Genomic DNA, 12,835 nt, shown 5'->3' with positions numbered 1-12,835 from the left:
GGGATTGTAACAATGCTAAAAATACATATACAGTCAATCCCAAAACTATTCATACCCGTGGCAAATTCTGACTTCAAGTTACTTTTATGGGTTTTCTTTGACTGGGAATGGCAGAGGCTTCTCCCAAAAGATATTGAGATGCATGAGCTTTTATTTACATTTGAAAAAAAACTTTAAGTCAGAATTTGCAAGGGGTATGGATAATTTCAGGCTATACTATATATATATATATATATATATATATATATATATATACATACATATACACACACACACACACACACACACACACACACACACACACACACACACACACACACACACACACACACACACACACACACATATATATATATATATATATATATATATATATATATATATATATATATATATATATATAAATATATATATAAATATATTAATTAGCAGTTACCTGTTTTCTTTAATTTGTGCTTTTGATTTGAATTATGGAATCTTGATCTCTGCTCTAAATATTAATGTTGAAAATATGACTTCATAGTTAAAAAATGAGTTTTATTGACAATTTTTGTAATTTAATAATTGAATTATTAGAATATGTAAATAACCGAAAAACAATTAAAACACTGTTATTAGGGGATATTTAAATAAAATGTAAATATATGGGCGAAATAATGTTCCATTGTCATTCAGCATAACAAATATATTATTGGAAACATGAAACAACACACTTATTCTGACCATTATACCTATTCATTCATTAATTCATTTTCCTTCAGCTTAGTCCCAGCATTTGTTTTACACCGCAGATGCCCTTCCAGCTGCAACCCAGTACTGGGAAACATCCATATGCTCTCACATACACTATAGACAATTTAGTTTATTCAATTCACCTATATCACATGTCTTTGAACTGTGGGTGCAACCTGAGCACCCGAAGTAAATCCACACCAACATGGGGAGAACATGCAAACTCCAAACAGATATGCCTACTGACCCAGCTGGGACTCGAACCAGCGACCATCTTGCTGTGAGGCGACAGTGCTAACCACTGAGCCACTGTGTCGCCCTATATTTATACAAATAAATATATAAAAAATCTAATCACAATCAATTTTTATGATAAATTGATAAAAATGTATTTTGGACAATTGGGTAAATCCTAGTGAGTTATAGTGAATTAGTGGCAAAGTTTGAAAAATTCAAAAACACAATGAATCATTAATTCAATAAAAATTCCTTCAAATTAAATCAATCAAAATTAGATTAATTTAATTAGGTCATTAATTTAACAAAGTATGTAAAATTATAGTATTTGTCAGTGAGATGCTGATGGAGATCACTGGTAAACTACAGACTGGCAACGAACTACTAATCCCTACATTCCGCTATGCACACACCGGCTTCCATTTCCACACCTCACAGCTGTAACCTGTTTTCTAGGATTGTTTGGACTATAAATATACCCCGCACACTTACTTTGTTATGGAGTCTTTGATTGTATTGTCATGTGTGTATACCAGAGCTTTGTCTTTGTTTTGTTTGTTTTCTGTTTGTTTATTTGATACTTTGTTTTGGTCTGGCCTGTTTTGTACCTGAGTTTTTCCCTGTTTTTTGACCTTTTGTATGTTTTCACAAATAGTTTCCCGTTAAACTGCACATGGATTCTACCTAGTTCCTTCACCTCATCCGCAACACGTGACACTATTGTTATGCTGAATGACATTTAAGATGGTGTTTTCAGTTTATCATGGTAAAATATATATAATAGTCTTTATTTGTGCTCTGAAAAAATATAATTAAACTGGACACCTTTTAATGTAGACAAACCTAAAACCCCCTTTTCGTCTTTGACCTATACATATGTGTTCATATAAAAGTGGGTGACGTGACCAAATGCCTACAAAAATAGTTTTACATCATTTTTGAAATATAAACAATAAATAATCTTGTAGTAATGTTAACTGTTTTAAATTCCAAACCAAATTACTTTCCCTCTTTTAACTTATTTGTAACATAAGTGGCAAAGGTGTAGATAAATTTACCACGATATAAATAGTAAACTAACAATTGTTACATCATACCACCCAGACCTATTCATTTTAAATTGCTAAATCAAAATATGAGCATCAACGTGAGCATTTGTCCAATTTTCAAGCATCGTTAAGAGACGAGGTCGTCATACTGGAAGCACATGCTTTGAGAAAGGTGGGCAGGGAAGAGCGAGGCATTTTGGGTAATGGATGCAATAGAAGCTGAGAGAAAATTACAAACCAACCAGATTCTATGTGTTGTTGCAGTAGATGGATGCATTTATGTGCAGTAGGTGAGTGTGAGGAGAGGGTTTTGAATGGGTACATATGAAGTATGGAGTATATGAGAGTTTCATAGTGCATTTTGGTTTTTGTTTGTTTTTGGATTGGATGGGTTTATCGCCAAGAAATCAGAGGAACAAAGAAAGCATGTAAAAAGATAAAACAGGAATAAGTCGTTATGGATAGAGTCAACAAGCTGATTAATCAAACACAGATACGGTGGGTATTGATTCACTGTCAGGGCTGTTCCGGTGGCCGAACCAGAGTGAAAAAAGTGGCCTAAAAAGCATTTTGTTAAGAAGCCAGTGTTATACAGGCAGCGTTTTTTAGCAGAAAATATTTTATAAAAATATGTTGGTAACTGAAATATTCCACTAATATAAGATAATTAGGGCTGTCAGTGTTAGCCAGTTAACACATGCAATTAATTTGAAAAAGTTTAGTACAAGATGAAATTGATTCAAAAAGTACAACCTATTTTCTTATACAACTAATAGTATTACTTGGAAAATACCATATTCATGTCAAGAAATGGGCCAAAGCTAAGCCAAATTGTGAACATTTTATAAAGGAGATTAAACAATATGGTACTACACTATGTAACATTAGAAACCGAAAAGCTAAAAAACATATGAAGCATTATGTAAATTTCAATTAATTAAATAAATGCTTATTATTATTATTATAATTATTATTATCTTAACTATTTATTTTTTACCGCTGGCATCTGTTTATACTTTGTATAACTGAAATAATTTCTCTCATTTTATTTTATTTATTTTTATTCTGTTCATAATGGTTGTGAGATGTATTCTCTTGATTGAAGTTTGTACATAATTACAAAAAAATTATAATTTGAAAAATAACATAAATAAATTACTGAAACCTGCAAATAATAATGTCAATAACATCGGTTACATGATTTGAGAATAGTAGTTGAGATGATACCAAAAGGATGACCTCAATACTATATGAGCGACATATACAACCCAGGCTCATTCTGAAAACGTACCACTATATACATTTCTGGAGAGCACCAAATACATCCCAGGATGTACGTTTTTTGTTTTCATGAATCCACCAGAGGCCGCCGTGTATGCCATTTGAGATCTTAAAATTATTATTTTTTTAATTATGTAAATAAATTATTGGTTAGTTTAGGCAAGGAGGAGGGTGGGTCAGTCCATCGGTGGATTTACAAGAGAACAGCAAGTGCGAATGGCACTCGCAAGAGAAAAAAAAACAAAAACATACACAGCGGCCTCTCCTGGATTCGCGAAAACAAAAACTGCAACAAAAAAAATACATACCTCCTGGAACGTATTTGACAGTCTCTAGAAATGTATATAGAGGTACTTTTTTAGAATGAGCCTGGGTTGGGTTTGTTAGTTTAGTGGCTAACTCAGTCGTATGAAAATGTACACATTTTAAAAGGAGGCAAGGCACCAAACCCCACTCCTAAACCCAACTGTCATTGGGGGATAAGCAAATCGTACTAAATTGTACAAATGAGATTGCACGATTTGATTTAAATTAACCACTAAATTAAAAAGTTACGAATTTCCGTGAGATATTGTTAGATTTTTTAGAAAAAATAAACCAAACAAATCACACTCATTTCCCTTACAGTCTATGAGAACTGGAAGTTGATGAGACTTTTATTTCAGTTTTTTGATGTACTTCCAACTGAAACTGAATAGTGTAGTGGGCGGGTCTTTCTTTTGCGCATCATTCCCTCATAGCAAACGATAAGAGGGGCGTGGCTAAGAATATTGTGGCTGAAACTGTCAAACTGATGTCAACAGAGAAGGACCGCCAATGCAAACGGTCAAATTTTGATTAAAGATTACCAAAACAAACGTAGTTTTTTAGTGGATTTACTTGCACTAATTAATTGTTCACCTAAAGAATAACAATGTGTACTTAGATTTAATAATAATTTAAATAATACTAAAGTATATTACTGCTAAAGTTATACGGAATATCAATCCACATAATGTATGGCCACTGGGAAAGCCCATGAACTGCAGTGTAACACATCAGAGTTTACATTTCTACGGACAAGAGCACCCAAAAAGCACAGATAGGACACAACACTAGCACAAACACACACTCAAAACACTGACATCTACACACAAAACACACTACACACTTAGCCATAGCATGAACATGTGATGTAAAAGGGTCAATTTTCAAAAAGACAACATCATTCTGCTGACGAATACAATTTACCATTAAATTAAAATGATATATTACCATTTCTCTTTAAATGCAATACAAGAAAGTATGCAGTATAGGTTGATGTGCTAAAAGACATGCTATAGGTTCATTAATTAAATATGTATGTTTATGGTCCCTGAAAATAGGAGCTGATTGTAAGAGATGCATTTACCGGATTAAAATAAGTAATAAAGGTGATTTATTCACTCCTGTCCAAACAGTTTGAATGTGAATCAAGATGCAATGTGTATTTGCTTTTTTCAACTTTTTTATTTATTTATTAAAGGAGCACTTACCACGAGCTCAGTCACTAAAATATCAGTGATGCTGCCGATAACAGACACAAAATCAAAAATATTCCAAGCATCTCTGAAATAATTCTGTAGAGAAACAAAAGGAGAAGTTTTAACCAATCATTTGGTTTTCACAAGCCACAAGCAAGTAAATGAAGCTTTTTTTGTAAACATATTTAGTAAAAGAGTTTGTAAAAAGAAAATATGCTTTATACAAAGAACTCAGGTGTAAATAAGTAGCAGGATGTATGAATTAAAAATGTATGAGGCTAAAGCCCCGGTCAGATCACATGATTTTTATTGTCGATTACGAAAATCACTTTGTCAGATTATGAGATTTTTTCTTGATAAAATCTTGACTTCTAGTGGGCAACAAATGTCCCAGACTACACGTTGCTTGCTTCACAATCAGTCATCCCGTGACGTCTACGACGAGCATTATTTCCCGAAGCTGTCACAAGTATTGCTATAACAACATTTCTTATCTAAATTAAAAAATGTTTAGCCTGGTTTTGATCCAATTTGTGATCGGTGTCAACAAGCTCCAGCCACTCTTTTTCATACTTTCTGGCTTTGTCCAGCACTAAGCACTTTTTGGGCATCAATTTTTAAATTAATTTCTGAATGCTTTCTTTTAGATATAGAGCCATGTCCCTAATAGCATTATTTGGACTTAACCCCACAAATGTTTCCTTATCATCTACACAATCAAATGCACCCTTTTGTTTAATAATTGCTAAAAGGCTTATAACACTAAACTGGAAAAATCCTTCCCCACCCAGTTACTGTACGTACATTGGATGCATGATCTGATGCAGTCTATGCAAATAGAAAAGATTAGATATACAGTTTGCGGTAATACTGAAAAATTTGACACTATTTGGCAACCCTTCCTCTTACACTTTAAAAATAAAAAATAATAAATAATTAAATATGTGTATATGTATGTGTGTATATGTATGCAAATATAAAGCTGACCTTTTTTCCCTGCCCCTGGCATAGTTATGAATGGAGAGTGTTTTTTAATTTTATTATTATTTTTTTATTATTATTTTTTTATTAATTTATTTTCTACTGCTGTACCCTTTGCACATTTGTATTTATATATTTTCTGTATTGTTGTTTGGCCTAATATGTGTTACTTTTATCTATAATGTTATTTTTTCTATCTTATTCTTATTATATATATATATATATATATATATATATATATATATATATATATATATATATATATATATATATATATATATATATATATGTTTTCTTTTTTTTGTATTGTGTTTTTTTTTTTTCATGTTCCCATGAATTGTGAGAATGGAGATCTTTTCTAAATATGGAATTCTTTTCAAAGGATTTCTAAAAGAAGCTGATACGAATCTTTTGTCCAAATAACTTGTTCCTTGTACCACCTGCTATTAATATACCTTTTTTTGATACCTTTATATTATAAGTGTATGTACATGCATTTATTTATATATTTTTTTATTTATTTAATTAAAAAAATATTTTATGTTTTGTTTTGTTTTGTTTTCTTCAGTACATGTTAAAAGTTCCTAAAAATAAATAAAGACAGTGTTAAAAAAATTATGTATGAGACTTACTCTGGCACCGAAGGCAATGATTTTCAGAATACTCTCCATAAAGAAGAATGTGGTGAACACGATATTCAGGTTCTTCAGGACTTTGTCATACGCATCGGAGGCCCCATTATACTGAAAACACACAGTAACAAACAAAAATTAAGACCCTGATAATACTGCTAAAAAATACCTGTATGTCTGTATTTTGTGGTTCATGGGTGATATTTGTTTATTTAAACTTTCAGATTGTATTATGAAATGTTCTAATTGTATTATGCTCTGATCTTAACGGCTTTTAATGTTGGAGTAAATCACATTTTTGTTTTGTTTAGTTAACTAGATGGAACACTTCTTCCATATTCAAGATTAAAATGTTTTAATTCAGAGCATTTCTTTTATAAAATAAAAAAGGTGCCATGTTTTCAGTTTTCAGACATGTTTATATGTTTTAGACAACAAATATCACTGTTGTGACTTAAAAAAGTGAAGACATCAATATTTGGTGGGAAAAAATTACATCTACAAACAAAATCACCAACTGCCATATTCTAAAATTTGCATTGATTTACTGCTACTTCATTCATTTTATTATTAGAATTTAAATAAATACCCCAGACAAGTTATTGTTTCAAACTATTAAAATTGTCAGTAAAAGAGATTTGGAGCTTGAAACTATCAAAATAGTCTGAGCAGAGATAAAGTAATGCAATTCAAATGCATAAACTAATTTAAAAGCCCATGAATCACAAACTACAGCCAACTGTTAATTAATTTACAGTGTACTAATGCTAGATGGAAAGAAGCTTGTACCTTCATCATAAGTATGATGGTGTTGAGCGCAATGAGAGACATGATACTGTACTCAAACGGAGGCGACACCACGAACTGCCACATTCGGTACTGAAAGCTTTGCTTGTTCTGAGGCATGTGGCGCGTTAGAGGTTTGGCATTTATAGCAAAATCAATACAGGCTCTCTAGAAGACACAGAACAAGAGAAAACAGTGAGCAAAAGCATCTTATGTATCACATTGCATGCTTGCTGCTCTGCAAACTGGAGTGAAAAGTGAAACCTTTTCTCTAAAGTAGAGTTGATGCATGAATTTGCGACTAATGTTCAGAGCTTATTCATATATTAGCATGTGGCAAAATAATCAAACAAATACACATAGGAATATTCTAGATATAATGCACACAAATATGAAAAGTCTTGGCTTTTGAACGATTTTGGGGGGTTTTTCTCAGTGTTGCTAATGATGTATTCATATATATTTATATGGTGGTTATCATAAACTCCTGCTTATTTTAATTATTATTATATAAAACTGTGTTTTTTAATTTGTATTAGTCAATCAATAACTGTGTTTCTCACTCATATGTTTTAATTTTTTATTGTTTTCTTCTGGTGCATGACAAAATAATAAAAATACATCATCTTACAAATGATCACTGGCAGGTCTACTAAATATAAAGCCAGGATGTATACAGTGGTTACAATGGACTAACGTACAATATTATAAAGAATACCTGGTGAGTAAATTTGTTAAAATTGTCTTACAAGACATTGTCACAAAAGTCTTCCCACACTGGGATACATACTGTACAGTACAGGGACCCCTGCTTTGTCCTTATTATGTCATTTGTAATGTAGACGTTCATCCGAAGCAGTTTTAGCCATTATATTGACCCATTCTTTTAACTCCGGACTTTGGGGAGTTTTTCAGCGTTTTAAGATGAATCTAGCCGTCACTGAAATCCCCATCATGATCACCGTGAAGTCTCTTTCCGTAATATTTGGCATCTCCCAGTAAGCATAACTTTGGTGACAGTGGTATCAATGTTCCAAGCCATTTACTTGAATATTTAGTGTTTGGTGCCAAAAAGGCTGAACTAGTAAACAGTCCCAAATACAATGAATAAATGTGCCTCTCTCTTTTTGACATTTCCAACAAACAACATTATTTGCAAAACCCTTTCTATTGAGTCGATGTGCATGTATTTATAAATAAATAAATAAATAAATAAATAAATAGTGCCCCATTTTATTGTCTGCATTGAATTTATTACACAAAAGGGATTTTTATATACATGAAAATCATACTGAATACAGGATATTAAATATATACACTGTAAACAATGCAAGGTTACACACAAATCGATTAAGTTAGCTTAACAAATTTAAGTAGACTGAACATAAAACAATAAATTGTGTGGTTTCAGCTCATTTAAAATAAGTAGTGCAATCAAGCAGCAAAAAGCCACTTTATTAGGTACACCTTACTAGTACCGGGTTGGACCCCCTGTTGCCTTCAGAACTGCCTTAATCCTTCGTGGCATAGATTCAAAAAGATACTGGAAAAATTCCTCAGAGATTTTGGTCCATATTGACATTATAGCATCACACAATTGCTGGAGAATTGATCGGCTGCACATCCATGATGCGAATCTCCGGTTTCACCACATCGCAACAATACCCAGGTAGCCTGTGGCATTGACACGATGCTCATTTGGTACTAATGAGCCCAAAATGTGCCAAGAAAATATCCCCCACACCATTACACCACCCCCACCAGCCTGAACCATTGATACAAGGCAGGACGGATCTATGCTTTCATGTTGTTGATGCTAAATTCTGACCCTACCATCCAAATGCCGCAGCAGAAATGGAGACTCATCAGACCAGGCAACGTTTTTCCAATCTCCTATTGTCCAATTTTGGTGAGCCTGTGCAGATTGCAGCCTCAGTTTCCTGTTCGTAGCTGACAGATCGTCTTGATCATGTCTACATGCCTGAATGCATTGAGTTGCTGCCATGTGATTGGCTAATTCAAATTTGCGTTAACCAGCAGTTGGACAGGTGTACCTAATAAAGTGGCCGTTGTATATTTTTGAGTAGTTATAGGTAGATTAAATGTCTACTTTTCTGTTTCATAAAAATAAAATGTAAAAATATAGGTGATAAAATGTAATTTAGCATAACACAGTAGATTATGTAAAAGTATAATTAATTTTTATAACTGATTAATTTCTAAAATTAACTTTTTGCTGAAAAATGGGTAAATCCTAGTGATCTGACAGATAGTGGCAATTAGTTAGCAATTAGATAGTGGCAAAAAAAGATTTAAAAATGACAATTAATTCATATTTTGGTCTTGTAATTTCAAAGCACATAAACTATCATTACACCAAATTACAGTATGTTTTAGCGGGTGTTAAATCAGACCTTAAATTACTCATGTAAACAAAGTAGTAAGTACCTCATTTTTTTCGAGGCTGTAGTCCTCCATCATCTTGTCTCCTTGCTCTTGGAAGGTGATGATGATGAGAGCTACAAAAATGTTTACGAAGAAGAAGGGGAAGACAACGAAGTACACCACGTAAAAGATGGACATTTCCATCCTATATCCCGGGCTCGGGCCCTGATTCTCGTAAGTGGAGTCCACAGAGTGCTTCAACACACTGAAAGAAAGGACCAAATAAGAGGCGATGACACAAAAGGAGAGATAATAGGAAATAAGTGAATGCATGTCAACTCACTCTGGCCATCCCTCTCCAGTGGACACAGTAAAGAGAGTAAGCAGGGCCCAAAGCACATTGTCGTAGTGGAAATCGTACTTCTTCCACTCCCGCTTCTGAGATTTGACCTCGTTATCGCGCTCGTACACCAAATATTCGCCCCTGAATCAGAAATACACATACACATTTTGGCATTTTCTTTAAGAACGGGTGAGGATAAAGGTTGTTGACCCTGAGGATAATAACATTAAAGGTTTAACAATCATTGTTGTTTCATATTAACGAATAAATAAAGAGAAACAATACAGACTACAAAAAATGCTTTTCTTACTTAGAGTATTTGTCTTGTTTTTAGTCCAAATATCTAAAAATCATTAAATCAAGAAGCATTTTTAGACAAGCAAAAATGTTGTCTTGTTTTCAAAAATAATAAGTCAAAATTAAGTCAGTTTTTTCTTAAACGAGCAAAATAATCTGCCAACGGGATAAATGAAATTATTTTCACTTTGAATTAAGATTATTTTTCTTACCCCACTGGTAGATTATTTTGCTTGTTTTAATGAAAAAAAAAAATCTTAATTAAAAGGAATTGGCCTCTTACCAACTGAATTGGGACTGGATATGGGAAAGTATGCAGGTGATGTCTAAGAATCCTGCCATCAACTTATACACTATAAACTGATCCACAAGCCTTATGCAACTCCATTTGTACTACACCGAATGAAGCGGATACCTACCCCTTTTTGTACATTGTGTAATTCAAACTCTGTGGGGACATATATGCATATTTTTTTTAATGTCCACTTCATCCATCCATTAATTTTCTTTTCGACTTAGTCCCTTTTTTAATCAGGGGTCGCCACAGTGGAATGAACTGCCAACTTATCCAGCAAAAGTTTTACGCAGTGGATGCCCTTCCAGCTGCAACCAATCTCTGGGAAACATCCATACACACTCATACACTACAAACAATTTAGCCTATCCAATTCACCTGTACTGCATGTCTTTGGACTGTAGGGGAAACCGGAGCACTGGGAGGAAACCCACGCGACCGTGGGAAGAGCATGCAAACTCCACACAGAAACGGCAACTGACCCAGCCGAGGCTCGAATCAGCGACCTTCTTCCTGTGAGGCGACAGCACTACCTAATGCACCAATGCGTCGCCCCTACTGTCCACTTATCAGCACATTTTGGGATAAGGTCTTTCAAACTATCTCAGGTTTGTGTGATGTGTTTATCCCTAAATACCCTAATATCTGTTTATTGAATGATGATTATGATCTAAACAAACACTTTCCAACGTAGGATATTTCATACTGCACTAACTGCAGCTAAGAAGGTTATATTTAAAATACGGCATGAACAAGCCTTCCCAGCAAACAAAATGTGGCATATTGAACTAAAAAATATTGTACTGTTAGAATACTCTACAGCAAGAATTAACAGAGCTAAACCCCATACAATCAAAGCATGGTCTGATTATGTTGAGAAAATTTCTTATATAATAACTAGACGAACTAAAGCAAACTGTAAGGTAAATGATATTATATTAGAGGTGTATAAAGGTCACTTCTCACCCCAGAGTTTTTCTTTTCCTGTGTATTGTTATTTATTTATTATTATTATATATTTTTAAAATGTGTTTTCATTTTATGCAAACCCTAGCTTGTATATAGTTGTTGCTAGTTATATATGCTGGCTTTGTTCTGCTGTAAATAAATAATCACAAAAAAAAAACACTTATTTTGACATATTAATGTCTTAAAAACAAGACAATATTTTTTGCATGTCTAGAAAATGCTTCTTGATTTAAAACATTTTATATATTTGGAATAAAAACAATAAGAAAAAATCTAAACAAGAAAACCATTCTTTGCTGTGTAATCGCAATCATTTTCATAAGAATTTAGTCCAGTTGATGAATGGTGAAAGCAATGCCAGTCAATTCGAATCCAGCCAACTTTAAAAAGCTTGAATATTTAAATTTGATCACGTTTAAATTATTATGCCCCTTTTATAAAAGTCTCAGGTGTTCTGCAAAAGCGTTTGTCAAGTTTCACAGATACTAGATTATACTGTACAGCAAATACTCATTGTTGATTGCAAGTAAAATCGTGCTGATTTGTTTCTCGTTAAATGCAAATGAGCTGATTTGTTTCACTTTAAATGCAAATGAGCTTTCCAGAAGAGGGCAGAGCCTTTACAGCTTGTGCTTTGAATACTCTGACAAAAAACATCTGTGTGTTTTTGATTACCATCTCTATTATACTCTATTCATCTCTATTATGCTCATGTGACATCACAGTTCATCTTCATGAAAGTTATTATTAGCAGGCATTTTAAAAGTCAGACATCTCTTTTATTAAAATTATAGTTTAGCCAACATAAAAATACACATGTTTTTAAACCATTATGGTTTTTTCTTCTGTTGAACACAAAATAAGATATTTGAATAATTTTGATTGCTTGGACCCATTGACTACCATAGTAGAAAAACATTACTATGGAAATCTATAGATGACTACCAGCATTCTTCAAAATATCTTCCCTTGTGTTTAACAATAGAAAGAATCTCAAAAAGGTTTTCAACGAGTGAAGGGTGAGTTAATAATGTCCGAACTTTCATTTTGGGGTGAACACTTCAGTTTAAGTCACAATTCACTGTAACACCAAACCATTAACTAACACTACTAGCTTAATAAACTACTAATTAGCTGTTTATTAATAGTTAGTATTGTAGAAGTTGAGTTCAGGTTTTTAACCTCGTTACTATGCTCTTACACCAAATATTCGCCCCTGAATAAGAAATACTTTTTTTTGAAAACAGGTGAGGCTGTTTACACCAAGGACAATAACTATACACATAACACTTAATCCCATCAGAAATACTGATAACACTTTAGTTTAGGTCACAATTCACAGTATC

At 33.1% G+C, this 12,835-nt stretch overlaps 1 protein-coding gene across 1 annotated transcript in view; it reads right to left on the bottom strand.

Moving 5' to 3' along the window:
- Window positions 1–12,835, bottom strand: part of cacna1ab (calcium channel, voltage-dependent, P/Q type, alpha 1A subunit, b) — a 145,128-nt gene that overhangs the window by 62,317 nt on the left and 69,976 nt on the right. Inside the window, exons 27-31 of the mRNA XM_056467844.1 lie at window positions 9,929–10,069; window positions 9,649–9,850; window positions 7,204–7,368; window positions 6,415–6,525; window positions 4,814–4,897 (exon numbers count right to left, since the gene is read on the bottom strand). Of these exons, the coding sequence (XP_056323819.1) occupies window positions 4,814–4,897; window positions 6,415–6,525; window positions 7,204–7,368; window positions 9,649–9,850; window positions 9,929–10,069 (703 nt within the window). The remainder of the gene's footprint in view (window positions 1–4,813; window positions 4,898–6,414; window positions 6,526–7,203; window positions 7,369–9,648; window positions 9,851–9,928; window positions 10,070–12,835) is intronic.

This window comes from Danio aesculapii, chromosome 11 (genome assembly GCF_903798145.1).
Source record: "Danio aesculapii chromosome 11, fDanAes4.1, whole genome shotgun sequence".
NCBI classification, from domain to species: domain Eukaryota; kingdom Metazoa; phylum Chordata; class Actinopteri; order Cypriniformes; family Danionidae; genus Danio; species Danio aesculapii.
This window is presented reverse-complemented; position numbering and strand designations above follow the sequence as displayed.